Here is a 26,771-nt window from a genome sequence, read left to right on the forward strand (position 1 = left end):
CACTGTAAAGCATGTAAAGCTGTTGGGGCTGCCTGCAGCAGGCTACCTATCGCCACCTGTGAAGTAGTGCAGGTGACAGCAGCTTCGCCACAGGTATCCTACATTTTAGTTACAGTTGATTCAGAGATGAGAACGCCTGCAGCAGTCTATTGTTCTCAACATTCCGTTCTACTGTTTTTTTCCCCAGCATTACAGCCATTCTAAACATAGCAATGTTGAATGTTGCAATTTACTGATTTGTGAATATTATGTAAGATTAATCTTATTTATGATAAGACTGTAGACATAACTATTTAACATGTACAACATACAATAAATTAACAATAAGCCAAATAGCCTAACTAAATAAGAGTTCAGGTGAAGAGTTCATAAAGATATGGTGCTGAAACACAGGTGGCACTTCATGTATAGGCCTATAGATTTAAAACAAATACATTTTTTATCATACATTCTCATGTTATACAATTATGATATTGTAGGCTAGTGTTTATCATATTTTATTATCTCGGTGTTACGAGACAGACTCAAGGCACAGAGAAGTCAAGGTTCTGAAATTTTACATGTTGGTTTGCATGAAATCAAACATAGAAACGGAAAACAGGACTCTAAAATTCTCAGAGGACACACTTGGAAGGAGTAGTTTCAAACATAGGAGTTACTGGATCAATTCAAAGGGAAACAAGGCAAGAGTCCAACAATTTCACAGAAATGCAAATGTCCAAAAGGCAAGCACAAAAGTCAACTTAACTGGTGGGCTTCTCTGCAAGATTCAAGAGGCAAGGAGCTGAAGTCTGTAGCTCAGTGTGAAGCCAGACAATGAGTGAACAAACAAAGGGGTTTACATAGTGCTGGCAATTAGGACAAACGAGGACAACGAGGGCAGGTGTGGCCTGTTAGTAGACAGGGGAGAGTGAGCGGGAAGGAGTGTTTTCAGTAGAGTCAAGAGTGGGCGTGGTGATTGAGAGCTTGGTGTGGCTGTGATATTTAAACCCACCCTCCCCCCCCTCCGCCCCTCCAGGGGGCACTCCCGAGGACGAGGGGCCACAGCGACATGGTCGACCCCCTGGTCGGCTGGGATGGGTTCTATGAAGTCGGCAAGCATGGTGGGGTCCAAGATGTCAACTCGGGGGACCCACGATCGATCTTCGGGCCCATAACCTTCCCAGTCAACCAGATACTCTAGACGACCCCTGCGGCGCCGAGAGTCAAGGATGGTCTTCACCGCATAGACGGGACCCTCGTCCAGGAGGAGTGGCAGTGGAGGATCTGCAAATCACACCAGGCTCTGTGGGAGAAGAGAGGTGAATGATGAGGTTTGAGAAGCGAGACATGAAAAATTGGATGAATCTTGTAACTAGGAGGCAACTGCAGCTTGAAGGTGACGGGATTTATCTTCTGTGTGATAATGAAGGGGCCAATATATCTGGGACTTAACTTTTTACAGGGGAGATGCATCCGGATGTCTCGGGTCGACAGCCACACCTTCTGCCCAACCACATACTCAGGCGGAATGGATCTGTGGATGTCAGCATGTTGCTTCTGACGGCGGACGGCCCTCTGCAGGTGGTGGTGGTGCGCTTTGTTCCAAAATCTCGCTTTCACGGTGCCATGAGTCAACGGCTACGACGTTGGATGATTCCCCAGACCAAGGGAAGAGTGGTGGTTGGTAACCGAGCATGCACTGGAAAGAGGTAAGGCCAGTGGATGGTTGGCGCAGGGAGTTTTGTGCATATTCGGCCCAGGGGAGGAACTGGTCCCAGCTGTTTTGGCGGTCATGGCAGAATGTGCGCAGGAAGCGACCAATTTCCTGGATCTTCCGCTCAGTTTGGCCATTGGTTTGAGGGTGATAACCTGAGGAGAGGCTAACAGTTACTCCCAACCTTTGCAGGAAGGCCCGCCAGAATCGAGAGATGAACTGGGGCCCACGATCTGACACTATATCCTCTGGAAGACCGAAGTTCCGGAAAACGTGTGTGAATAATGCATCAGCTGTTTCTGCTGCTGTTGGGAGGCTCTTCATTGGAATCAGCTTGCAGGCCTTAGAGAACCTCTCTACGATGACAAGAACGCAGGTGTTGCCATTGGAAGGAGGGAGATCGGTGATAAAATCTACGCCTAGGTGTGACCAGGGCCTTTGTGGAATGGGTAATGGGAGGAGTTTGCCAGCTGGCAAGTGGCGTGGAGTCTTGGTCATTGCACATTCTGAGCAGCGGGCGATGACTTGGCAGACATACTTTGCCATTCCAGGCCACCAATAGCGATTCTGGAGAAGGGAGAGAGTGGCATTGGCACCAGGGTGTCCAGTCTCAAGAGAAGAGTGGGCAGCCGTGAGGAGTGGAGTGCGCAGACTTCTGGGAACATAGACATGGGAAGCTGGAGCATTGGATGGAGCAGGGTCAGTTTCGGCAGAATCTGGGCATCAATCGCCCACTGAATGGGGCTCACGATGATCTCTGGGGGTAGCACAGGCTCAGGGGGATCGGTTTCTTCCTCAGGATTATAGAGATGGGAAAGGGAATCTGCTCGTACATTTTTGGAACCGGCGTGATAGGTGATTGTGAAGTGGAAGCGTGTGAAAAAGAGGGCCCACCTTGCTTGTCTGGGATTCAGTCTCTTGGCCTGACAGAGGTATTCCAGGTTTTTGTGGTCAGTGAGAACGGTGAAGGGATGCTTGGGCCCCCTCCAGCCAGTGACGCCACTCCTCCAAGGCAAGCTTAATGGCGAGCAGTTCTCCATCTCCGATGTCATAGTTGCGCTCTGCAGCCGTGAGCTTCTTGGAGAAGTAGGCACAAGGGTGGAGGCGAGGAGTGTCCTTTTGAGAGTCCATTTCAGTTAGCCTATTAGCTGGTTTGATGCTCATTGAGCTCAATGCAAATCAAACCAGCTAATAGGCTAACTGAAATAACACCCATGCCAATCTCTAGGTATGGTGAAGGGTATGTGATGTGGGGCTAATTTAATTTCAAAGGCCAAGGTAACTTTATCAGGATGCACAGTATTCTGGATCCATGAAATAACTGGCCTTTAAAAATAAAAATCTGCCTGTCTCTGGGAATTTAACATAGGGGTGCCAATACTTATGACCCATGTATTTTAAGGAAGAACATTTATTTATTTATTTATGATACATTATTCATTCACTAAGAAAATTGGTGTCCTTAAAGGTTAGATATTTCCTAATTTTTCACTTAAGGCATTAAGATCAATTTCCAAAAGAATTTTATATTCCTCTTTTCAGTCAACTTTAGCATGGGTGCCAATACTTTTGGCCAGCACTGTAATTACTCATTCTGATTTTTTGTCGGTCAGTATGTTTACATGCACAGGTAAGTCAAGCTACAGTTATAGCTCAGCTGGGATTTGACCATAGACAGTAAAAGATTTGACTGGACCACTGTCATATTTGTAGACCAGTGTTTCTCAAAGTGCGGTCCGGGGATCACTGGTGGTCCACGAGCAGACATCGTAAAATATAATATAGATGAGTTGTTTGCAATATTGAACCAACTTGTATGTAAAAACAGTTCTGCAACACTGTCTATGCAAGATATGCCAATTTAAAATCATACAGTATGAATCCACACAATAAGCAAAGTGCAAAGACAATAAGCAAGGTGGTTCAGTGAGTAGGCCTATTGTGTAGACTAATTATAGGCTACTGTTGAAGTAGGTCCAATCTTTTTTTTTTTTTTTTTAGCTAGGGTTAGTTAAGTGGTCCTGAAACTGAAAAAGTTTGAGAAACACTGTCGTAGGCAAAAGTATTAATGTTTTACTCCGCCTCGCTAGATGGAGATATGCACCCAAACACAACACATTCCCCAAACAGACTCCATCTTAGCCATAGCTAATTTGCTAGTGAACTTTCCATATTAGCTTACTTGCTAGCAAACTTTGAATCATCAGTCTAACTAGTTAAATAGTTGACATTACATGAACATTTTCGTAGGGACATTCTGGGGGATGTTAATTTGTATGAGAGAAGCTTCAACTTCTGCGCATGTAGCATAAAGCTTAGGTAGTTAGCTTGCTAACTCTGGCAGAAATCTCCAGTGTTCTTGTTCCATGTAGTTTCGTGTTGCAGCCACAGGGTTGCAGCAACAGCACATAGACTAGCCTACAGGAAAGCTGTTGCGTAGAGATATTCGGTCTTCTCATTTTGTAGACGAAAATGGAGATTTTACCTTAGTTTTTATTTCATGCAAAACATTTTAGTCTCGTCTTTTTTCATCAACATATTGCATCTTAAGATAGTCTTAGTCAGCGTTTCAGGACATTACTGCCGTCTCGTCATCGTCTCGTCTTAGTCATGAAAAAAAAGGTCGTTGACGAACATATTTCCTCTCGTCTGACGAAATTAACACTACTTCACATGAGTCGGGTAGTCACACGAATAGATTAAGATGTCATCGATGTAAATAATGACAAATCGGTTGAGGTGCTCACAGAATCTCGTTCATGAAACCTTGGAAGACAGACATTGGAAAGACTGTAGGGCATCACCAGACATGCATAGTGGCCTGTGGGTGTGATGAATGCGGTTTTCCATTCGTCTCCCTTGCGAATTCGTACCAAGTTGTAAGCGCTACGGAGATCCAGCTTGGAGTAGATAGTTGCTCCTCGTAGCTGTTCAAGAGCTGCAGGAACAAGTGGCAGTGGGTAGCGAAACATGGTGGTGATTGTTCATTGCCCTGTAGTCAATGCAGGGCCTCAGGCCACCATCTTTTAGACACAAAGAAGAATGGAGAGGCGGCTGGCGATGTTGAGGGTCGAATGTAGCCCTGTTGTAAGGCCTGGGCCACATATTCCTCCATGGCATTCGGAGAGGGACAACGGGTAAATCTTTCCATGTGGTATTGGATGTCCTGGAAGGAGATCAATGGCACAGTCCCATGGTCGGTGTGGAGGTAGACTGGATGCACGTTGTGGACAAAAGACATCTGCGAAGGAGGAGTACTCTGGAGGAATGTGAATAGGCTGGTTCTGGTTAGGACTCTCAAGGGTTGTGGCTTGGACTGGCAGGGGGGCAGTGTGGGCCCATGGGATTGGGAAAACATGACCCATGGCAGGATTCACCCCAACGGAGAATTTCACCCGTGGTCCAGGAGATGGCAGGTGAGTGCTTCTTTAGCCAGGGCCGGCCTAGTATTATGTCGACTGGAGCATTGTCTAACACTAGGAAACTAATGGGCTCTACGTGAAGGCTTCCTACACTTAGCTCTAGAACATTAGTTTGGAATTGTACCCGTTTGCGGGCGAGAGGTTTTCCCACTATTGAGTGGACAGTGAAGATTGTGGAGCTGCGGGTCGTCGGGAGCTGGAGTTGATGGCAAAGGGATCCAGATATGAAGTTCCCAGCGGAGCCTGAGTCAAGGAGTGCAGAAACCATGTGTTTGGAAGGGGCAACAGTGAGGGAAACAGGGATAAGGAGAGGTTTAAGATGCACTTTAGGAGCATAGACTGAACTCACCGTTGGACGTGGTGGGCGAACTGGACATTTGGCAATGATGCGTCCTTCTGATCCACAGTACAGACAGAGTCCTTGTGTCATCCGACGGCTGCGCTCTGTGGGACTGAGCTTTGTGGTGTCCACCTGCATGTGTTCTGGTTCATCACCCTTCGGCGTGCGGTTGGGGGTTGGTACTAGCACATTGGCATCTTGCATGCAGGCCTTACGGCAATGGGCGACTGATAGGGAGCTGGATGAATCGTTCTAATCTAATGGAGTCATCATAGGAAGACAGGTGCAGGTGGAGAGAAGTTTCAAGATGTAGGGTTCACCACATGCAAGTGGGCAATCACCAGAGCTGTTGGAGCCATCTGCTGGGCCTGTGGCATCTGCTGGATCTGCTGGGGCTGCAGGATCTGAGGAGGCGGCGGAGTAGCAGCTGTTGCTGCGGTGAGTGGTTGGCCGAACTCGTCCATCAGGTTCTGAAAGTGGTCTGGGGTTGGATTGATTGTAGGCTGATCCATTGCCTGGTCTGGCTTTCTGTTACGAGACAGACTCAAGGCACAGAGAAGTCAAGTTCCGAGATTTTACTTGTTGGTTTGCATGAATTCAAACATAGAAACAGAAAACAGGACTCTTCAATTCTCAGGACACACTTGGAAGGAGTAGTTTCAAACATAGGAGTTACTGGATCAATTCAAAGGGAAAAAAGGCAAGAGTCCAACGATTTCACAGAAATGCAAATGTCCAAAAGGCAAGCACAAAAGTCAACTTAACTGGTGGGCTTCTTCTCTGCAAGATTCACGAGGCAAGGCACTGAAGTCCGTGTAGCTCAGTGTGAAGCCAGACAATGAGTGAACAAACAAAGGGGTTTACATAGTGCTGGCAATTAGGACAAACGAGGGACAACGAGGGCAGGTGTGGCCTGTTAGTAGACAGGGGAGAGTGAGCGGGAAGCAGTGTTTTCAGTAGAGTCAAGAGTGGGCGTGGTTGATGGAGAGCTTGGTGTGGCTGTGACACTCGGAAACATGAATCAGCATGTCCTTCGAAATGTTTTAGTTACAGGTCATTTTCAATTACACGGTGTCCTCCTTAGTTAAATTGTAACTTAAAATGTCTTAAAGGTTAGGGATTACCGTGCTGGGATGATTTCATGACTTAATTACTGTACTTTCCTTGACCTGAGTGATAACAACCACACTTACAATACCACTGTGATGAATTAGTAAATTATTTGTTGATGATTAAGATCAAGAGAGTTCCCGCTGTCTTTGTTGTTTTATTGTGAGATAAGGACACGTCATGTGGAAAAAAGTGACTTTGGAATGTTTATTATTCAGAGGTGCGCTTCCCAAAATCAACTTTGTTGGTTGCAATGCAATTTCAAACTAAGTTGCTAAAAGGTTAGCAACTGGTTTGGGGAAACGCACCCCTGAATTGGATCCTTTAAAATCCGAACTAAAACACCTATCAACAACATTATTTCATATTTGTCATAAATCACTGAAATAACAATTCTGTGTGTCTCACAGTGCATTTCTGCACAGCAGGAACAGTGAATGCCAAATTATACAGGCCAAAAAAGCTTTGCAAAAGCAAGCAAAATACACAATAAAGGTTTTGTTCAAAGTTCAAAGCAGTGTGCTTTTAGTTTACAGTTGCAATGAGATCACTGGCATGCAATCATGTTTATGGTTGCCGTCATGATAGAAGTCACGTACCTCTCAGTACTTCTATTACATTAATGGCAACAAAGGTTCTGGTAATAAAAAAACTTTGACACCAATATGTATGTGATAATGTCATGGCTTCTAGTCAAGCATAAGCCTACATTTCAGACCTTTGGATTTATGACATTGGGCAGTGTACTTTCTCTAGGCTACCCATCAAAAGATGGTTGTGAGGAGGACCTTTAAGATCCTTCAACTCCTAAAAATAGTATAACATGGCAAAGAGTTTGCAAGATGACCTCAAAAGCCAACTCTATTTTGTCCATTTGTGACAGGATTTGACAGATTTTGCCTTCTGTTTGTTACCAGAGAAACAACAGTGTAACTGTTTGTTACAAGAGACAAACAACAGTGTAACTCCCATATGCCACACAATAGCTAGAGTTCATGCAGAAGACCATTTGTTCACTGACTTTGCTCTTTGCTCATCATTTAAATTAGGGCCTCTGGTGAAAAAGTGAACAAAATACTGACAGTCAGTCCTTTCCCACCACCTCTGTTTTAGTTTACCAGCGGCTGAGCTGAGGAGCAGGTATACTTAAGCCCAAATTACACCTGTCACATCATTTGTCCGAGTGCCCCAAGGCCACTCAACAGGTAGCTGATTGGCAGCGGCAACTGTCTGTCAGAGCCTTCATCCATTCCTCAGCAGGAAAACTGCCAAATACAGCTGTCAAATGATTCCAATAGTTTCCTTCTAGCCAAAGCAGTCCACCCCTATAAACAGGACTCGCTGTGAGTGGATCAGCATGTGCACAAATGCATACACACAAACACATGCATGCATACACGCACACATGCCAAAGAGTCATAAAGGATAAAATCATTTTGTTCCTCACACACACACACACACACACACACACACACACACACATTTAGATTTTTTTAAGATCATGGCTTGATCATGGACTGTTCATTTTAAAAATAAATACAAATGAAAAGTGCATTATTGGTTATATGCAGCAGGATTCGATCCATGGATTCTCTTAGCCCTCTCTGGCATGTGGCCAGACTCCTCCATTTTTCTCACTTTCCCCGTGATTATGTCCAAGCGTCGCTCAGATTCTGTAAGCTGAATTGGTATGCACCCAAGGCCATGTGTTAGCTCACAGTGGGGGGGCCCAACTATCAAAGTCAAGCCTCAGGAAGGGCAGGGATAGGGCTGAATTTGCAGCTGCTGATGCCATCTGATGTGAGCTCTGGCCTACAAGGCCTTGTGGCATCCGTTGAGCCACTGACGGAGGAATGCCTTTTAATCACATGTTAGGTCTTCCGAGATGCAGCCAAACTTTAAGGAATTCAAAGTTCTAAACATTTATACAAAATTCTAAATAATATCAGGCCATGAGTAAATGGGTCTGATTGGACACTATTTTCTTGATGGAGTAAAACAACAATTTCCATATGAAATAAAAATGATTTGTCTCATTGACTTTTAAATATTAATTTAATGAAGAACACTTGACACCACTGTTTAAGCTATATCTTACTCTTTTGACTTGAGCTAATTTTCACAATCTGTTTTTCAGATGCAAATGGATATAAGGGGGGCATCTGCAGGGGCAGAACTGTTGACATTGGAATTCTGTATAGTGACACAAAGAAAGATGTGGTCTTCACCGGCACTTGAATTTTTTGGACTAGCTATGGAATCCTCTGCAAATGAATGTACTAATAGAGGATCTACATCTCTGCATCAAAGAGGAGACAGTTATTTTAAGGTAAGTTGTTTACGTGCTGTTAAATAAGCATGTTTATAGTTTCTTTAGGGGATATATCACCTTTACAGCGCTTCTGTGCTACATTTGGCTATCTGAACAGCTTAATGTCATTACACAGTGAACATCTATGGCAAAGAGCATGTTGTGTATAGACTAAATAACTGAGTTCAACATTAATTCTGCGGCAATGCTTATGAATTCAGTATTTTGGTCCCAGTCAGTTGTGCATGACGTATTGCAATAAGTCATGATACGTCAAATAAATCTAATTAAATGACCATATTACATAACACTGAGGCCATATAAAATAATGCAAAAAACTACAGTTTAATCATACTTGCATCAGTAGGCCTTAGAAACACACACAAAAAATGCTTTCAATTTCAACTGAGCCTAATCTCCTGCCATCCCCATGCACAGAAATGCTTTTCTGCATTCCTGCAGCCTTTGATCTTCTTACAAAGTGCTAAGATTAAACACAAGATTATTTCCAGGTGTGGAGCAAACTTGTATGGTTGTCATGGTCTGTGCAAGAAGAGACCCACAACACACCATTTTTAAAAAGGAAACTTATTCACATTTGCTCATATTTGGCAGCATGACAGGCTTCTCCTTCTGATTATGTTTAAGCACCAAGTTCATTGTGTTTAAAGCATGCAGAACATTTCTGTGGACAATTCAGAACAATTCTCTATTTGTCTGTTTGGTTCCAAACAGACGTAGAAGGTCAAGTCAGTTTTAAAAGCAATGTATTGTATGAATCAGTGAGACTCACTTTAGAATTTCATAGAAATGCATGTTACAAATTCTATCAGATATGTGCAGATACAAATGACAAAGTCAACATCATATCAATGGTGATAAGATTGTCACGTGGAATTAATGCATTCTTGTTGTCAATAGCCTGCAAGCAGTTGGTTTAGTTGACTTTTCATGGTTTAAACAATCTGATGGTCACACTTCACGTTTCCTTGTCTCTGGGTTATGCCTCATAAGGCCCTTTTAAGTTCTTTTTGGCCCTCAAGAACTAAGCACTATAATGACCGTTAGAGCCTGTTCTACTGTAGGATGCGATTCAGACCATTTTAATTAGTCTGTCAAAAGTGATGTCATATGGGTCACAAAAAAGTCATGGCCTATGACAATCTGGTCAATTGGAAGTGGGTTATGTTTGTGGCATCATTTTGTGTCAAAATTAAATTTTTGTGACAACACAGATTTTTGTCGTTGTTCGACAATATCTGATCATCATATTGGCCCTATATTAGTAAAATGTTGGCTATGTAGGCTATGTAGACTGTAAATAGTCACTGCTGTCTTTCAGGTGATTTGCCATAATAGTAGCCATAGCCATAGCCACAGGCGTTACGGATTCTTAACACTTTTCCGCTTTCTTCGTGGACAGTACGGGACCAGTGATGAGAAATATAAAATAGATTAAATAGATTGATATTTGCGTTGGCTCCAAACATATCCTAGAAATACAAGACAAGATAGCCTACGGCTTTTATTTTTCTCTGCCTGATGTGAGCTGCCCGTTGTTGTTGAGGACAGGCGTTTAATGTTTTCACTCATTCGATTAGGCTGTTGGATACTTTATCATTGTTCGAGATTAGCAATATGATACAGCAGGACAAACTGATGCGCGACCATGCGTGCATTTTGAGGAACTAATTCTTCTAATTCCAGGTTTTCCTCCTTTCCTTCCTTTTCCCTTTGGATAGGCGGCAGTGTGTTTTCTGAACGCGCGCGGCGCTGCACATCTCTTGTTCCATTCTCGCTTTACACACATAGCCTACTCACACACAGTCAGGAGTGAGAGAGACAGCAATGGAGAGGTGGAGAACGGACTGTGTTCTTTGTTATTTTTAAACTCGTATGTTTCGCATCCATGACACCATTCACTCCTAGTAGCATACGCCAGTAATCCCGATGCACTCGAAAACGGAAAGTAGGGTTTCACAGGTAAAGTACCAGGCACTTTTTTTTTTCCTAACTCGGGTATGGGATTGCGGTAGCCAGAGATGAAATGTGCCATCGCTTCGCTGTGTTTGAATCAAATTCGTGGAGGAGTTTCTTTTAATCGCGAGCATTTTACCCGAGGCTAAGAAAATGGTTTACGTAGACATAGATGTCACTGACTCTTTTCTCCACACGCTTTGTTAAGTTTGTTAATATTGTTGTAAAGTTGTATGATTTGTTAGCAACGAAAGGGCCTGGCTATGTGTGTGGAGTTTGTTTCTACTTTCCCCTCCCCCATCCGTTTCTGCTGCTGTGCTGTTGAGACTCAGAGGCCAAGACATGAATGCAATGAATGTGGGGCTCACTTCAAAGCAATCGGGAGGGTAGTGAAGGGGGTGTTGTAATGCTGATAGCAAACACAAATAAACAATTTGGTTTAAAATCTGCATGGTCATACACCGGCGTTGTTTGAAACCGAGGAGGAATGATTAACGTTATTTACCTTTAGCTGCATTTTAAAAGGTCTTACAAGCAGTGCAACGTGTTCTCAGATCAAACGTTCATTTCACAACTAACGTTAGCTTGCTAGCCAAGTTAGCGAGCTAGCTTCCAAGATTAGTGTAGCTCTTGAGCTTCGGAAGTCAGCTGGATATCTAACAGCTTATATATTTTCATGATCAATATAACTAAAATCGGTCGATGTATGCTGCTGTTTCTTGTTAAACATGGTGAACTCTCCGAATGGATCGTTGTTGGAGAAGGTTACGTTAGCCTGTCTGCTTCTTAGTTCGCTAGCCCGCATTAGATTGACATGGTGCCTAGAAGTGCTTCCTTGTGAGCTTGAAAAACAAGCCTTCTCGTTTGCTGGCTGACTTTGTGTTTACCCAGGACTATGCCGGATTAATCATAGGTAACATTAAGTCTTGGCGTTATTATCTTGTTATTGGATAGCCCATCAATATTACTCCGAGTCTGTAGGCTACACTCTTCTGGACTTCTATCCAGGGTTGTGTTTTTGATGTAACAACTAGGCAGATACTTTGTATCACATTTTAACAATTTACCAAAGATACTATGTTGTAAAGCTGTCCTGTAACTTCACTTTGCTCACCTGTGGATCATTTAATGTAATTGAAATCATAGACTAAGGCTTTAAATAAAAATATGTGATTCGCACACAGTAGATATTATAGTGCTGTCAGAGATCCTCATCTATCAACACACATTCAAGATTGGGCTGTTCATCTATTAATTTGTGAAAAAGTCAAAGTATTCCCTCTCTTGTTCTTTGTGGGCTCAGTCTGCCCAAGGTCGTACTCTGATATGATCAAACAGGCTTGTACTGCACACCACCACAGTAGCAATCATTACAGCCATGGCAGACTGTGCTCTGCCTGCACCCCGCAGTTTCTCTTTTAACCTTGAAAAAGCTCTGTCCTTGTGAGGCTACAGTACCTCAGCTTCTGCTCTGCAAACTGTTGGCTTATGCTCTGCCACTTGCTCAGATTTGGGATCTCTGCGGTGCATGCCATCACTAAGCCCCATGCTTTGAGCATGGATGCATTCATAATATTGTAATTAATGCCATAATCTGAAGGAAAAATCAACATAGCAATAAAAAAAATCTTATTGTTTCTAAAATGTGATCTAGTCTCTTAACTTTGTTAAACCAAATAATGTGTTGGTAGCTTTTGTTGTTTCCCTGGCTATTATTTTGTAGTATTTCTGATTAACTACAACCATTCCAGTCACTGTTAGTGAGAATTAGTGGATGATTTATTAGGCCACTGCTTAAAGCAGCCTTATGGAACTCTGGTGTAAAACAAGCAAGCTGCCTTCCCATGAAGCATGCTACCTCACCAACACAGTTGGCGCTGATAAAAGCGTGACCATGTAGCCCGCTGTCAACATTTGTTTATACATGCCAAGGTAATTGCTCATGAAAAAATGCCTCAAACAGTGTTTTTGCATAGTTTTTTTTTTTTTACAGTACGAATAAAATGTGATGTGTTGGTGAAATTCAGGTCGTGGGCAGTTGTACAAAGGTGGCACTAGTGTAGCCTACCTATTTAGATTTCTTCTATTTGTGAGCGGCAGCCTTACTGTCTTCTTTTCTCTTTTGCTCAACAGGAGGAATTCTTTTGCTGTGGCATTAGTGGAAGTCTGGATTTGATTCTTCCGGGGCTGCACCAGGGTGGCAGTGTGCATGGACATTTTGAGCATGAGTGTGAACGACAAGCGGGGCTACCTGGTGGACCTTGGGGGCAGCTTCACTGAGGATGCCCCCCGGCCCCCTGTCCCAGGTGAGGAGGGTGACCTGGTGTCGGGTGATGGCCGCCAGTACAGCCACGGCTTCTATGCCTCCAAGAGCGAGAGCCTGAGGAGTGAGGCCTCCACGGCCACACCCCGACGGCCTGACCTTGACCTGGGCTACGAGCCAGAGGGCAGTGCCTCACCCACACCCCCTTACCTGAAATGGGCCGAGTCGCTGCACTCGCTCCTTGACGACCAGGATGGCATCCACCTGTTCAGGACGTTCCTCAAGCAGGAGGACTGCGCCGACATGCTGGACTTCTGGTTTGCCTGCAGCGGCTTCCGCAAGCTGGAGGCCAGCGATGGCAACGACGAGAAGAAGCTCAAGCTGGCCAAGGCTATCTACCGCAAGTACATCCTGGACAACAACGGAATTGTGTCGCGGCAGATCAAGCCGGCCACCAAGAGCTTCATCAAGGACTGTGTGATGAAGCTGCACATTGACCCAGCCATGTTTGACCAGGCCCAGACTGAGATCCAGACCATGATGGAGGAGAACACCTACCCTCTGTTCCTCAAGTCGGACATTTACTTGGAATACACAAGGACAGGTGGCGAGAGCCCGAAGCTATACAGTGACCAGAGCTCGGTCTCAGGGAACGGCAAAGTGCTGCCGGGCTACCTGCCCACCCTGAACGAGGATGAGGAATGGCGCTGCGACCAAGAGCTGGATGAGCAGCCCGAGAGCGACCCCACGCCCAGCAGTCGGCTGACCGAGAAGCTGCTCTTGGACACGGCCCCACAGCGGGTGGCCAGCAGCAAGAGATACCAGGACAGCCGGGAGTACAGGTAGGTCTTCCCCAGTCACGATTCCTTGCACACTTGCACTCATTAAGCAGTAAAGATATGGTGAGATATGATTTCATAAATACTGTGATTCGATATTAAGGATTCAAGTCTGTGTTGTGTTGGTACAGAGAGCTGTGTATCTGGGCATTTGAGCAGATAAGATGGGATAAACAGCTAAAGATATGATGTGATAAGCTGCTTCATCTGAGTGACTTTTAGTAGGGTTATGGTCCATTACAGTATGGTCGTCAGGAGTTTGGAGGCGATGCATGAGTCAAGGGTAATTTCTGGAATACACAATTAAAATGTGTGTGTAGTTTTTTGAAAAATAGGCCTATTTGTGATTAGCTTGTTGAGCTTGTTTTTGCTAATGCTTGTGCTGCTGCATTTGAGCTGCCTGATATAATAGTCAAAACCAGTGTCTATGGGGGAGCCCTGTGCTCTGAGAGATTTCAGTATGGTTGCATTTCTTCCCTCATCTCATGGCAAGCTATCAGGTGGAGTGGAAATTAAAAGGCATTCAGAGTTTATGCTCCTACCGAGCAGTGTAGATGAGAGCAGCTTGGTGTAGGCTGAGGCCCTTAAGTACCTGTGACTGTTGCAGCATGGTGGTGACTGGGTCGGGCCTGGCTGTTTGAGCTGTGGAAGCAGGGCTGCTCTTTGTTTTCTCCATGCAGGTGTCCTATGAATGGCAGGCTTTTATGCCAGAGCAAAAGCTATCCGAGTGAAAAGCACAACACGGCTCCTCTTTTGAACCTGGGAAATGGAGCGCCGTTGTGCAGCAGCAGAAGCCGAAAGTCAAAGCTGTTAGCTCTCTCTCTCTCTCTCCCTCTCTCTCCCTTCTCTCTCTCTCTCTCTCTCTCTCTCTCTCTCTCTCTCTCTCTCCCTCCCTCCCTACACTTAAAAAGAGCTTGGGTGGAATGATTATGAAACCATATCTTTGGATCTGTTATTTTGCTGCGGGTCATAGATGTATATAAAAGCCTTTAAGAAAGACAACACAAACAGACCCTAATCATTACTTGATGAAGGGCTTTTGTGCTAGAAAGGTTTTCCAAGCAGCTTTTTGAAGACATTTATCTGTTCCAATTTTATCTGGTGCTCATTGTGCTCGAAGAATGTCGAGAAGGCATTTTCTAATCATCTTGCATACTTTCATCTATGGAGTCAGTCTAGCTGTAAAAATGTACAACAACCCAACTGTGCATCCAAGCCTCTGCCACACATTAATGGAATGGGATTTTGTGGGATGGGACTACTTAAGTCTCTAATCCATGTCCTGTTGGAACAGAAAGCTGTGCATCTGGGCATTTGAGCAGGCTATGCTGTGGTGGATTACAAAGCTCTCTTACCAGTGGTGTAAGAACGCAAATATCAACATAAAAACACTCTCCCAAATGTGGAATTAATGCATTTTATCTTTACCAAAGCAAGGCTTAAATGATGGCGCCGGTAAGGATGAGTTGGAGGAGGGATTTGCATGGGCACACAGAAAGGCCCAGTATATTACTAAGGAATACATTGTAGTTCTCCCCCTCAGATGTGCTTTTACAGCTCTGTTCACTGTTGGCGGTGTGCTGCGTGTGGAGATTGAAGATTCCGGAATTCTATCCCTAGAAGTTGACCCAGTTTTCTTTAGTTTTTTTCTCTCTCTCACCTCACACCCTTGACTGTCTTAAGACAATCCTTGACATCTGTTGAAAATTCAGGAAAGGAGTGTTTTTTTTTTTTACTCTTTTCCCAAAAGGAATCCAGATTTGCAGTAGTGATTTACACACAACAGAGAACACCCATAAGACCTGAGAAATCTCTCTCCAACAAAAACAACAAAAACTTGTTTGAAATTCTTTTGTTCCTTATTTAGAATTGTTTTGATGTGTAAATTGGAAGGAGCTTTCATGTCTCGAGCAGAGACAACCTGCAAAGGTTTCCTTGAGTTTCAAAGACAATAAAACGAGATGTTGTAGCACCTCGTTATTTTGACAAGAAAAATAAAAAGGGATGAAGTTGAGTCCTGCATTCAAATCGTCTCTGCAGTAGATTGTTAGCTTATAGACTCTGCCAGTCTCTGTTTTTGCTAACAAGGAGAAGTTGTGTACAGTATTTCACCCTGCTCAGCTTTGGTTCAGTGTTGTGTCTGTTATTCAATAATGTCACAGATCGTATGGTCTATGTTAAATGTTTGTGAACTTTGGGTCTTCTTTTTAAAAAAATCACTCCTGTCTTCACTGTTCAACAATGTATTGGTTTATTTAGCCAGTTTTCTAACATCGAATAAGCCCAGAGAAAAGGTTTGGACTGTTGTACAACATTTAAAGTATTAAAATGTGTTGCAGGGCATTTGCTAACAGGCTATAACTTGTGACTTTTTAATGTTCTGAAACCATGGCAACTCTCCACCCCATTTTGTATGGTTATGACGTGGATTAATTGGGTAGAGACTTGTATTTTTTAGATGTTTTGTAATGATTTTTTCAGTAGATGAAGTATTTGGCTCGAATTGCAAGAAAGACACTTAATTTTTAAATAGCCTTTTAGGACTCGCCTTCGGGCTTTTTGAAGGTCTAAATTTTACATAAGTCATATGTCTTCCCGGGAGCTGGATGAGAGATGGATTGGAAAGAAATAAGTCATATTTTTCTCTATTGAGAAACTACTATCTTCAGCGGTCTTCAGACCTATTTGTAACATGGATTTGTGACCCCAGCAAGCATACCTGTGGTCATTCTGTCACTATCTTTCACAGGGGTCATACGGTGGGAAGTCACAGGGGAGAGAGAAAAGCTCTGCCGAAACGCATACACTCCCCCCTCTGATGCTATCAGCAGGCTGTCAAAGTGAACAGGGCCTTCTAATGACTCCTACCACCTTGTTCTTTCACCACTAATCGCCACATTGTGGCATGATTCCTCTGAAGCTAATGCTCTTAAGTGGGCAGATAGCGGGCGTCCACCATCTCACCTGTGGTCTCCAGCACTTGACCGACGATGATCAATCGATCACCCACAATCTCGATGGACGCAGCACGAGGCCGCTCTGGAAGGAGGTCGGTGACGCAAAGAGCCAGTTATTGTTCCCAAGGTGCAAAGGGGCAGGCGTAATCATTGGGACAGCCCTGAAGTTATCTCACATCTTGGGTAAAGGCTTCCTGTAAATGTGCATCAAGCTCCTTTCCACACAGGAGATGGCCGTGGGGCGCTGTAAAGAGATGCAGTGATTTCATCTTAATGGGTCAGCTCTGGCCCCCTCCATCGCTGTGTTACATGTTTCTGTTTTGTTCATTGCAGAGTGACTGGTCATTGCATTGTGAATTTTAAAGGCTTTCTTTTTACGAGGCAGCACAGTGTTTCCCAACAGAATTGAATTCCATTTGTGGTGGTTGGTTTGCAGAATTAACTTGAATACAACAGTTTTTAACAAATTAGCACAGTGTGGTTATGATTTTAAGCACAATTTAGAACAACCTGGAAAATCATTGTGTGGCGGTCAATGTTGATATTGTGGTGGGCCCCCACAAATAAGTCAATGTATGGGAAACACTGCAGCATCTTAATTTAGTCATTGCATAGCATTATGTTAATATGGCATAAATTGCTATCGTTCAGCCACTGGAGAGTGTACTTTTTTCACTACTGTGTAGTGAAGGCACTATGGATTGGGTCTGTCTGGATGTCTGGGAAAAAAAGGTATATAAGCCCCGTGTGGATTGCGGAAGACTTTGTTTTGGAGATAAATGGAAAAGATGTGTGAGAGCGCCAGCGCACCAGTGCAGGTTTGAAAGCCTCCCTCCCTCCTCTGGCTGCCGCGCTTCCCTGTGATCCGCGGAATATCGACATGCCTGCTGCTTAAATCATTAGTGGAGCTTGGAATGGTTGAAAGCGCAGAATAATCACCAGAGGCAGTGCAGGCGTTCCCGGCTCGAGCTTCCCTCACTTCTTTAGTCAGTACACAGTCTTTCACACACACACACACACACACACACACACACACACACACACACACAGTCAAGGGAAACAACAACAACACCAGATATCAGATACACGGACTCTCACCATAAAGACCCTCATATTAGGGTTCCACGTAAGGAATGTCCTGCTGGCCAGGGGCACGGAAGAGAATATTTTGGGAAAGTTGGTTGACCAGTCAGTTTGTCCACCAGTCACCCATATATGAGTCAGCTCAGCTTACCTGCGAGGCTAACTGGTTGAAGCTAAGCATGTAACCGAGGCTACTAGAATGAAGAGGGAGCTCATTACAGTGGAATAAATAGTGTAAAAGTGACTTTTCTGGTCCAGTAAACATACACAAAGGCCCAAAGGCCCAAATCTCATCCGAGGGGCCGGGGGTGGGACACTGCTCATACCCAGTGTTTGTCTTCTCAGTCTTGCAGATGCACACACACACACACACACAAACATAGGCTTAGCTTCCCACTGTCTGAGTGACCCAGTGGAGATAAGGTCTTTGCTCACACAGAGATGCCTTGTGTTGTGGAATGGCTGAAGTTGCAGGTAGGAGCTGGCTGTATCTATTCACTCACCGTAACGCAACTGTGTGGTGTGGTGTGGTGTATATTTGGAGGAGGCATACGTGTGTGTGTGTGTGTGTGTGTGTGTGTGTGTGTGTGTGTGTGTGTGTGTGTCAGATGCAGCAGGTCCTTCAGCTCTTTATTGTGTTGGTTTGGGCTGAACTTCTGTGCTATTAGGCCTAAGCTTTGCTACAAAGGGACCTTTTACTAGTCAGCCTGAGATCTCTTTCGTAAATTGGTTGTGTTTGTTATATTCCTGTGTTTAGTCAGTAACTCTCACATTTGAGACAGTGCTCAAAAAAAGGTAACTGTCAGCGTCTATGAATGAATTTCTGTTGCCATTTCTGGCATTTTAAAATAAAATGTTTTTGAAAAGATTTAAAATGGTGTGGTTCATATTTGAAAACAGTAGGCCTCTATGATTAATCAGAGGTGTTTGCTTTTAACTTGTTATTATCAGATATGTCATATTGGATAACTTGATTCTATTCTATTGAATAAGAATTCTACAAAATAGGATATCATCACAAACTGGTTGTATCAATAATCACCCTAGTTGTATTTATGAAATTAAGATTCTGGTCACTCAAACTAAGTGAGAAGTGGAAAGGTGTACACACACACACAAAAAAACTCTAGCCAATGGATTGGGTGAAACTTTCTTTGTTTCACCATAAGTTTGGAGTTTTTGAGGATAGTGTGAGATGCTAAAGTTTATGTTCAGCCGGTTTGGCCACGGATCATCTTACGGTATTAAACCTGAGGCGAGAGAAGATTGTAGTGTGGGGGTGTACAGTAGAGTATCCCATAGCCTCCATGCCATGTACACTTTGGTACATTTGTAAGTGTGAACATGGTTCATGGATCGTTCTGTGAAATGAATATTTAGATGTCTATGGGGAATATGGCCTGGCCTATTTTAGGGATATGATGCATTTAGATTAAGTGTTAGTATAATTTGTATTTTTGTAATTTGTATTTCAGTATATTTTTATATATTGTATTAAGTGTTAGTATAATTTGTATTTTAGTATATTTAGCATATTCTTTATCTTCTACTGTCCTTACTGCTTAGTTGTTATTTTATATACTTTAATTACTCTTTCTGCTGTTAAAGAATGTGTTTGTGTTGTATGTATGCTGCTGCTGAGACCTTGAATTTCCCCTGGGGATCAATAAAGTATCTATCCATCTATCTATCTATCTATCTATCTATCTATGTATGGACCCTTTCAAGAGAGTTCCATTATCAGCATCATAGTTGGCCCCACAAGGCTTCCGTTTTAACATTCCATATGTTATCTTAATGCAGAGGAAGTAGATTGGGAACCAAATAGAACGTTCAAGCATTGTTTTTGTTTTTATTGATGAAAGGGTCTATATCACATACAACTAGTGTCCCTTTGAAAGGTTTCCTTTTCTCTCCAGACTCTCCTTACTATTCTGTGAAAGAGTTGGCTCTGAAGCGAACTCACAAAAGTCCCGCTGTCTTGTTTTTGTTGATGGCCAATGGCTCCATTGGTTGTGAGTTGGAAGGCTGTTGGTTCAGATTGGGTGTTCTTTTACAGAAAACACTATTTTTTTAATTTTATTTGTGTGTTAAATCTGCATAATCCATTTTAAGAGACAGACACTTTAAACAGGTTGGCTTCAGAAAGAGAGGCTCATCAGCCTGATGCTGGCCTGAGACAGAGACAGACAGACAGACACAGACAGACAGGTTGTTGTACGATGAGAAGGGGATGGATGAGACGGGGACAGAGAAAGGATACGGGCAGAACTGTGGAGGAAAGGGGCAGGTGCTTGGGTCAAACACACACACGCTGGGATGAGGGTAACCTGTAGACAGGGGCCTTGGTTTTCAGCAATTCTGCAAAATATGAATTGGTGGCCTGGAGCATCTGCAAGTGGAAAGAGAAAAATAATGTAGAGCTTGTGCAGGCCTATTCAGCTATCAAATGTCTCAAAAGCAGTGTTACATGAAGACTTTTAGGAACATTCTGAATACACTCGATGTGCCATTGCTCACAAAGCCTTTTTAGGTGCAGTAGAAGGCATTGATTTCCGTCCTGAATGAGACCAACAACTGCTTTTTGTCCTAAAATGATGGACATGCTCTACACCAGTGGTTTGGAACCCTTTTAGCTTTAGAGCCATATACCAAAGATTTTGTTGTGGTACTGTGGTAATTTGATGTATCTACTTTTTAATGTTAGGCTTACACGTTCACTACTTTTCTATGCTAGGCTATACAACTGAATTCTGAGTCCCCCAGAAAGCTCACACACAGCTCTGATTTACATCTTTAATCTCCATGAACTCAATGCAATTTTAATGGCCATCCATCGTGGCCATGATTGATGAAAAAGTTCTTCTAGGAACAGGCTCCCCGCTTGAAGTAGACTCAGAAATCTGCAGTAGCCAGGCAAAGCACAGATGAGAACTTGCATCAGGGATACTTTTTTTTGAAGCTGAGAGAACCTAACTCCCACCCAGATACATTATTTAAAGGGGAGCACACTCGGCCAAGTGCTCAGAGTGGAAGAGCCTGAGTCAGGTGAGAACCCTCCGGTTGCCACTAATAAGACCAAATGAGGCCTTCTCTGACACCAGAGCCTAGGTTTACATTCATCTGTGAAAGGCTGAAAGGCCATTTTTTCGTTCGGCTGTGCTTGTCCAGTTTTGTGACGTGGTCTATTCCTGCCCTCTGAGCTGGATTTGGAGATGTGTCCTCCTGCCCACCCCCTATGTTCGCTCTCTCACACTCACTCTCCCATTCTCACCAGAGCTACACGGGTTTGTGTTCAATGGGCTATTGCACATTGCATCTTTTTCAGATGCCATTTTTCATGGATTGGCATTTATCTGAAGTGGTCGTAGACGGATAGAAACAGAAAACACATAATGCAAACTGGAGGAAATGACTCGGTGATTGTGGTAGACATTAGTAAGCAGACTCTCACCCTGCCCCTCGGAATAACATTAGTACATTTTATTTCAGTTCAACTGAAACTGAATGATGAACAAATGTATAGTTAAATGGTTCTAGATCTAAATTGTACAGCAATGATTTTAATGAACTGAATTTGAATTTGGTGTTGTGCCATATAGTGTCATCCGTAATATGCCGTATAGTGCCAGATCCATGATGTAATTGGTATGATTATAGTAATGTGTGCTTGCGTGTTCACTGCAATTTTAGTCATTTGTGAAATAAATTAGTTCTCAAGACTGTATGCTGATCATGTGACTGTGGCAAAAAAGGGTGTTGAATAGCATTTTTTCATATAGTTTGTCATTATTACATACATTACAGTATTTCCCACAGAATTGAATTCTATTTGTGGTGGAAGGTTTGCAGAATTAACTTGAATGCAACAGTTTTTAACAACAAATTAGCGCAGTGTGGTTATGATGCTCACCAGATTTAAGCACAATTTAGTTCAACCTGGAAAATCATTGTGTGGTGGTCAATGTTGATATTGTGGTGGGCCGCCACAAATAAGTCAATGTATGGGAAACACTGCATTAAATACTATGAAATCATTATAGTTTTAAGTCTATTGACCCTTTCAAGAGAGTTCCATTATCAGCATCATAGTTGGCCCCACAAGGCTTCCGTTTTAACATTCCATATGTTATTTTAATGCAGTGGAAGTAGATTGGGAGCCAAATAGAACATTCAAGCATTGTTTTTGTTTTTATTGTTGAAAGGGTCTATATTGTCCACACCTAATTGCGTGCCCTTTTGTCCTTGCCCCCACGTGCAGGCCTAGTCAGTGGAGGGAGCCCGTCAACCCGTACTACGTGAACACGGGCTACGCTATGGCCCCCGCCACCAGTGCCAACGACAGCGAGCAGCAGAGCATGTCCAGTGACGCCGACACGCTTTCACTGACCGACAGCAGTGTGTAAGTACTCACAGTTTATCTATCCTCATCTATGCACACACCAACACACACACACACACACACACACACACACTCTCTCACACACATGTTGCCCCTGACTGATAGTTGTGCTCAGTTACCAATCCTGTAGCTGCTCCCAAAGCTTTTCTGGGCAGATAAAATCACGCTTCGGCTGATGTTTGATTAGTGTTTTATTGTTGCCTTTTCATAGCAACCCATGAGTATTGGTTAGCCATCTAGATAACTTATCAAACTAGCATCAATGTCCTTCTGAAACAATTTGTACATTAATAAAATAAGCATGAATTGCACAGCAGAATAGCATACAAAAACATACTATGTGCGCCTACGACCAGAAATGTAGGAGTCTCTTTACTGTTGAGTGATACACACCTGACTTAACACACTGTAGCTCCGTAGGACATTTTCTCTATTAATTAGGTTGATCACATGACCACAGTATCTTTTCAATTTAATGAAGCTCACTTGTTTTAACAGTAGGTGTCATTATTCCTGTCTTGGTTATCGCCTGCTATGAATGTTTGTGGAAACGCAGTGACTGCTCAGCTTAGAGAAGCATAGTATGTTATCGTAAGGTGTAGCTTGGAGCAACTATTGCTAGTTGGCTTACAGTACAACATAAGCTAGATCTTGATACCATCAAAAAAAAGGAGGAAAATAAACGTCTTTCAAAGCATTTTTATTAAAGCAGCAGAGTAGAGGTGGGCAGACCTACCTGCCAGCCACCTCCCTCTACCCCATAAACACATGTACTGATTGACGCGCGCACACACACACACACACACACACACACACACACACACACACACACACACACACACACACACACACACACACACACACACACACACTGATCCGGGAACAGGAACAAGCCTTTTGCCTCGCCTCGACAGACCACCATCTGCTCATTACTCATGCCAATGAAAGCTCCTAAATGTCATTACTTATGCTAATTATAGAGCCTGAGACGGGGCGGTGCTCCAGGGGGCCGTGGGCTGAGTGTGGACGGAGTGTAATTTGAAGGCATTGACGAGGCCAGTTTCCTTTTAAGGTGCTGACTCCCCATCCCCCACCCCCCCACCAGCTCCCCTCGACACCCAGTGGAAACGTATTCTAGTTAAAAAAAGGCAAGTTGCGGTGGTGTGACGAGAGGTGGATGACAGGTTGGAGGTGGATGACCGGTTGGAGGTGAAAAAAAAGCGATCCCCAGGAACACACTCTTGTCACCTATCAGAAAGGGCAGTGTAATACAGTACGTGGGCTAAAGAACGAGCTAGTAATCAAATTTGTCCAATCGTTTTGATTTCATGCCGGATGGCGACATCGCAAGCAATTCTGTGAAGCGTGCTCATGCTAATCCGGCCTCCCTTTTGATGAGTGTGGAAATTGAGGGCTGAAACGCCCACGTCACGTAAGGAAAATGAGTCCTGCTATTTTTGAGCTGGAGTGAAAATGCCATGGCTCCTCTCTCCACCACCCTCGTCCACCCCCATTTCTTCCGGAAGGAAGTTCTGACCCGTGTGTCGGCGGGCTCCGAGGTGAGGCACGTCTCCGAGAGAGATCAGCCCATACTGAGAGAGAGAGAGAGAGAGAGAGAGAGAGAGAGAGAGATCAGCCCATACTTAGAGAGAGAGAGAGATCTGCCCATACTTAGAGACTTGCAGCGGGAGTCCGGACCAGGCTGTAAGAGATGTGGTGTGGCAAACACACACACACACACACACACACACACACACACACACACGGAACGGGTTTTTCTCTTGCCCCGGCAGGAAATGAGCTTCCTCTGAATGATCTGAGCAAGGATGTGCTGGCAGGAGAGAGGGGGAGATGTCTGTGCACACACACACACACACACACACACACACACACACACACACACACACACACACACACACACACACACACACACACACACACACAGAGGGGGTGGAATGCAGGGAGAAAAGAGGGGAGAGAGGGAAAGAAGCACTGAAGAGACTTGACAGGAGAGAGAGAGAGAGAGAGATGGGGGGGGTTTAGCTTCTCAAACACGTACAGAGGGAGAGATGCAGAAAGGGAGGAAGGTAGACTCGGAAAAAGAAAGGTGGTTGGAGACTGAGACGCTGGGGGAAAGAAGAAAGGATGTAGAGAAAAGGCTGTGAAAGATGTAGACGGGGATTGACGGAGACACTCCGGAAGAGGACGTGTCCGAGGGGCCTGAACATGCAACAGAGGGAGAAAAAGAAAAAGGGAGATGGACAGTGGGAGAGGCAGACGAGGAGAGAGAAAAAAAGGAGGGAGCGAGGGAAAAGAGGAAGGAAGAAGGGAGGGAGGGAGGGTGGAGGAGGAGGCGGTCGTTTGCGGAAGTTCAGAGATGGCACCGGGGGAATGGCGTCTCGGAAACATCAAAGGCGGCACAGCGGGACAAAACCATGTCTGAAGCGGGATAGATTAGAGGCCATTATCAGCTGTTTGCCTTGTGCCCCCCACCACCCCCCACCCCCCCTTGCAACGGCCCTCGCTGCTTCACACCCAGCGGGATGGCTGTGTTTTTACTGTCTGTGTGTGTGTGTGTGTGTGTGTGTGTTTGGGGAGGGGGTGTTGGTGTACGGGAGGTGGCTGCGGCATCATAGCTTCCTGTCAGCAGGAAACCATAACCACCCCCCCCCGGCCCCCATCATCCACATCACAGGCCCTGTCAGGGTCACACAGTCTCCTTGGGGACTCGTATGGCTAAGTTTATTCAGCAAATAAACCCTCCAGGGTTTATAATGCCTCGGACGCTGTGTCAGTGTGCTATTGTAGGCTATACCTACTGTGCGGACAAAGTCACTGTAGCATTTAAGCGATGAATGCCAACATCTGTTGTGCTAGGACAGGGGCTTTATAGACACCAGTATTTTCAGCACTCAGTTTTGTTTTCGGTCTGAATAAATTGACCACAGAAAATTCTGGTGCCTTTTAAAAGCAGACTTGCCTGGTATAAAAAGCCCTGATTTCTCTGCCTGATCAGCACCTGAACAATGGTGGTGTCATCTAACTCCGCTGAAAGGGTTGCTCTCAACCTTACTTAGAGTGCCAAACCAACATTACATTGAATGTTGTAGTTATTTCTGGCTTTAGAAGTGCTCACTGAAGTGTTGTTTTTAACGTTGTTTTCTCCTTTTTTGTGTGTGTGTTTCCTCTCAGAGATGGAGTCCCACCCTACAGATACCGTAAACAGCATCGCCGGGAGATGCACGAAAGTGCCAAAGCTAATGGACGTGTGCCACTACCTCATATTCCTGTAAGTCCTCAAACCAGCCACCACCTCGCACTTGTCCTCTCTTTCTCTTATTCTCTCTCTCTCTCTCTCTACCTTTTCGGTCTCTTGCACTCCTCCTTGTTGTCTGTTCTGCAGGTACAGTTACTGCTGTCCTCGCTGCAGACAGTGTAGCGAAGCACCCGCATGAATCACAGCTTTCAGCTCTCCTTGCTCCCTCTCTTCCTCCCCCTCTCTCTCCACCTCTCTCTCTCTCTCCCTCTCTCTCTCTCTCTCTCTCTCTCTCCCTCCCTCCCTCTCTCTCCCTCTCCCTCTCTCTCTCTCTCTCTCTCTCTCTCTCTCTCTCTCTCTATTAATCTATTTATCTATTTCTCCTGCTATTTTTCTGTTTTTTCTCCGTACTTCTCTCTTGCTCTCCCCTCCTTTCTCTCTCTCTGCATTTTAAGATGTGCTGTGGCGGTTGCAGCAGAATGCCTTTGATCAGACGCTAGCTGATGGTGTGTGTGTATTTGTGTAAATGTGTGTGAAAGAGAGAGGGTGTTGGGTTGTTTTAGCGTGTGTGTGTGTGTGTGTGTGTGTGTGTGTGGCCTCTGCCATTGCTGCTCCACTGCGGGCTGTCGGCTGGAGCCCCAGCAGACCCAGTGCTGTGCTGATGGCCGGCAGCTCCCTGTCTCCCTGGCTCCTGCCTAATTGAAGCCTCAGAGTGAGGGGGTCCAATTTAAAACCTCTCCAAAACAGAGCAGTGCGTCAAGCTATGCGCTCTCTCCCTCCCCTCTCTCTTCTCTCTCTTTTTCTCCCCCTCTCTCTCTCTTCTCCTTCTGCTTCTATCATCTCTCTCTCTCGCTATCTCTCTTGAGGCTTGAATTAGTGAAGGATCAGAGTATTACTCTTCTCTTATGGGTTTGACATAGTTAAGATTTTTTTTTTCCTGCCAAACAACGATGCTTATCTAAAATATCAGACGTTTCAAATGGGCGATGAATATTTTAATGGGCAAATAGATTTATGCCCGCTTGGTAATGTGGTTGACATTTGAGTCGCATGTCAGCCGTGTGCTGTTCTTAGCTGCTCTGGGGTCTCTCTCGGTCTGTTTCTCTCTCTCTCTC

At 44.4% G+C, this 26,771-nt stretch overlaps 1 protein-coding gene across 6 annotated transcripts in view; it reads left to right on the forward strand.

Moving 5' to 3' along the window:
* Positions 1-26,771, forward strand: part of axin1 (axin 1) — a 47,045-nt gene that overhangs the window by 5,316 nt on the left and 14,958 nt on the right. For 2 of the 6 annotated variants that reach the window (XM_042085359.1, XM_042085358.1), the window contains exons 2-5: positions 8,706-8,897; positions 12,990-13,961; positions 22,260-22,400; positions 25,593-25,689. In XM_042085359.1, coding sequence (XP_041941293.1) covers positions 13,066-13,961; positions 22,260-22,400; positions 25,593-25,689 — 1,134 coding nt within the window. In that variant the 5' untranslated portion in view covers positions 8,706-8,897; positions 12,990-13,065. Of the gene's footprint in view, positions 1-8,705; positions 8,898-10,670; positions 10,863-11,786; positions 12,789-12,989; positions 13,962-22,259; positions 22,401-25,592; positions 25,690-26,771 lie in introns of those variants that run through there. The other 4 variants (XM_042085357.1, XM_042085362.1, XM_042085363.1 and 1 more) reach the window with 4 other exon arrangements.

The sequence above is a fragment of the Alosa sapidissima genome, chromosome 3 (genome assembly GCF_018492685.1).
Source record: "Alosa sapidissima isolate fAloSap1 chromosome 3, fAloSap1.pri, whole genome shotgun sequence".
Taxonomy (NCBI): Eukaryota; Metazoa; Chordata; class Actinopteri; order Clupeiformes; family Clupeidae; genus Alosa; species Alosa sapidissima.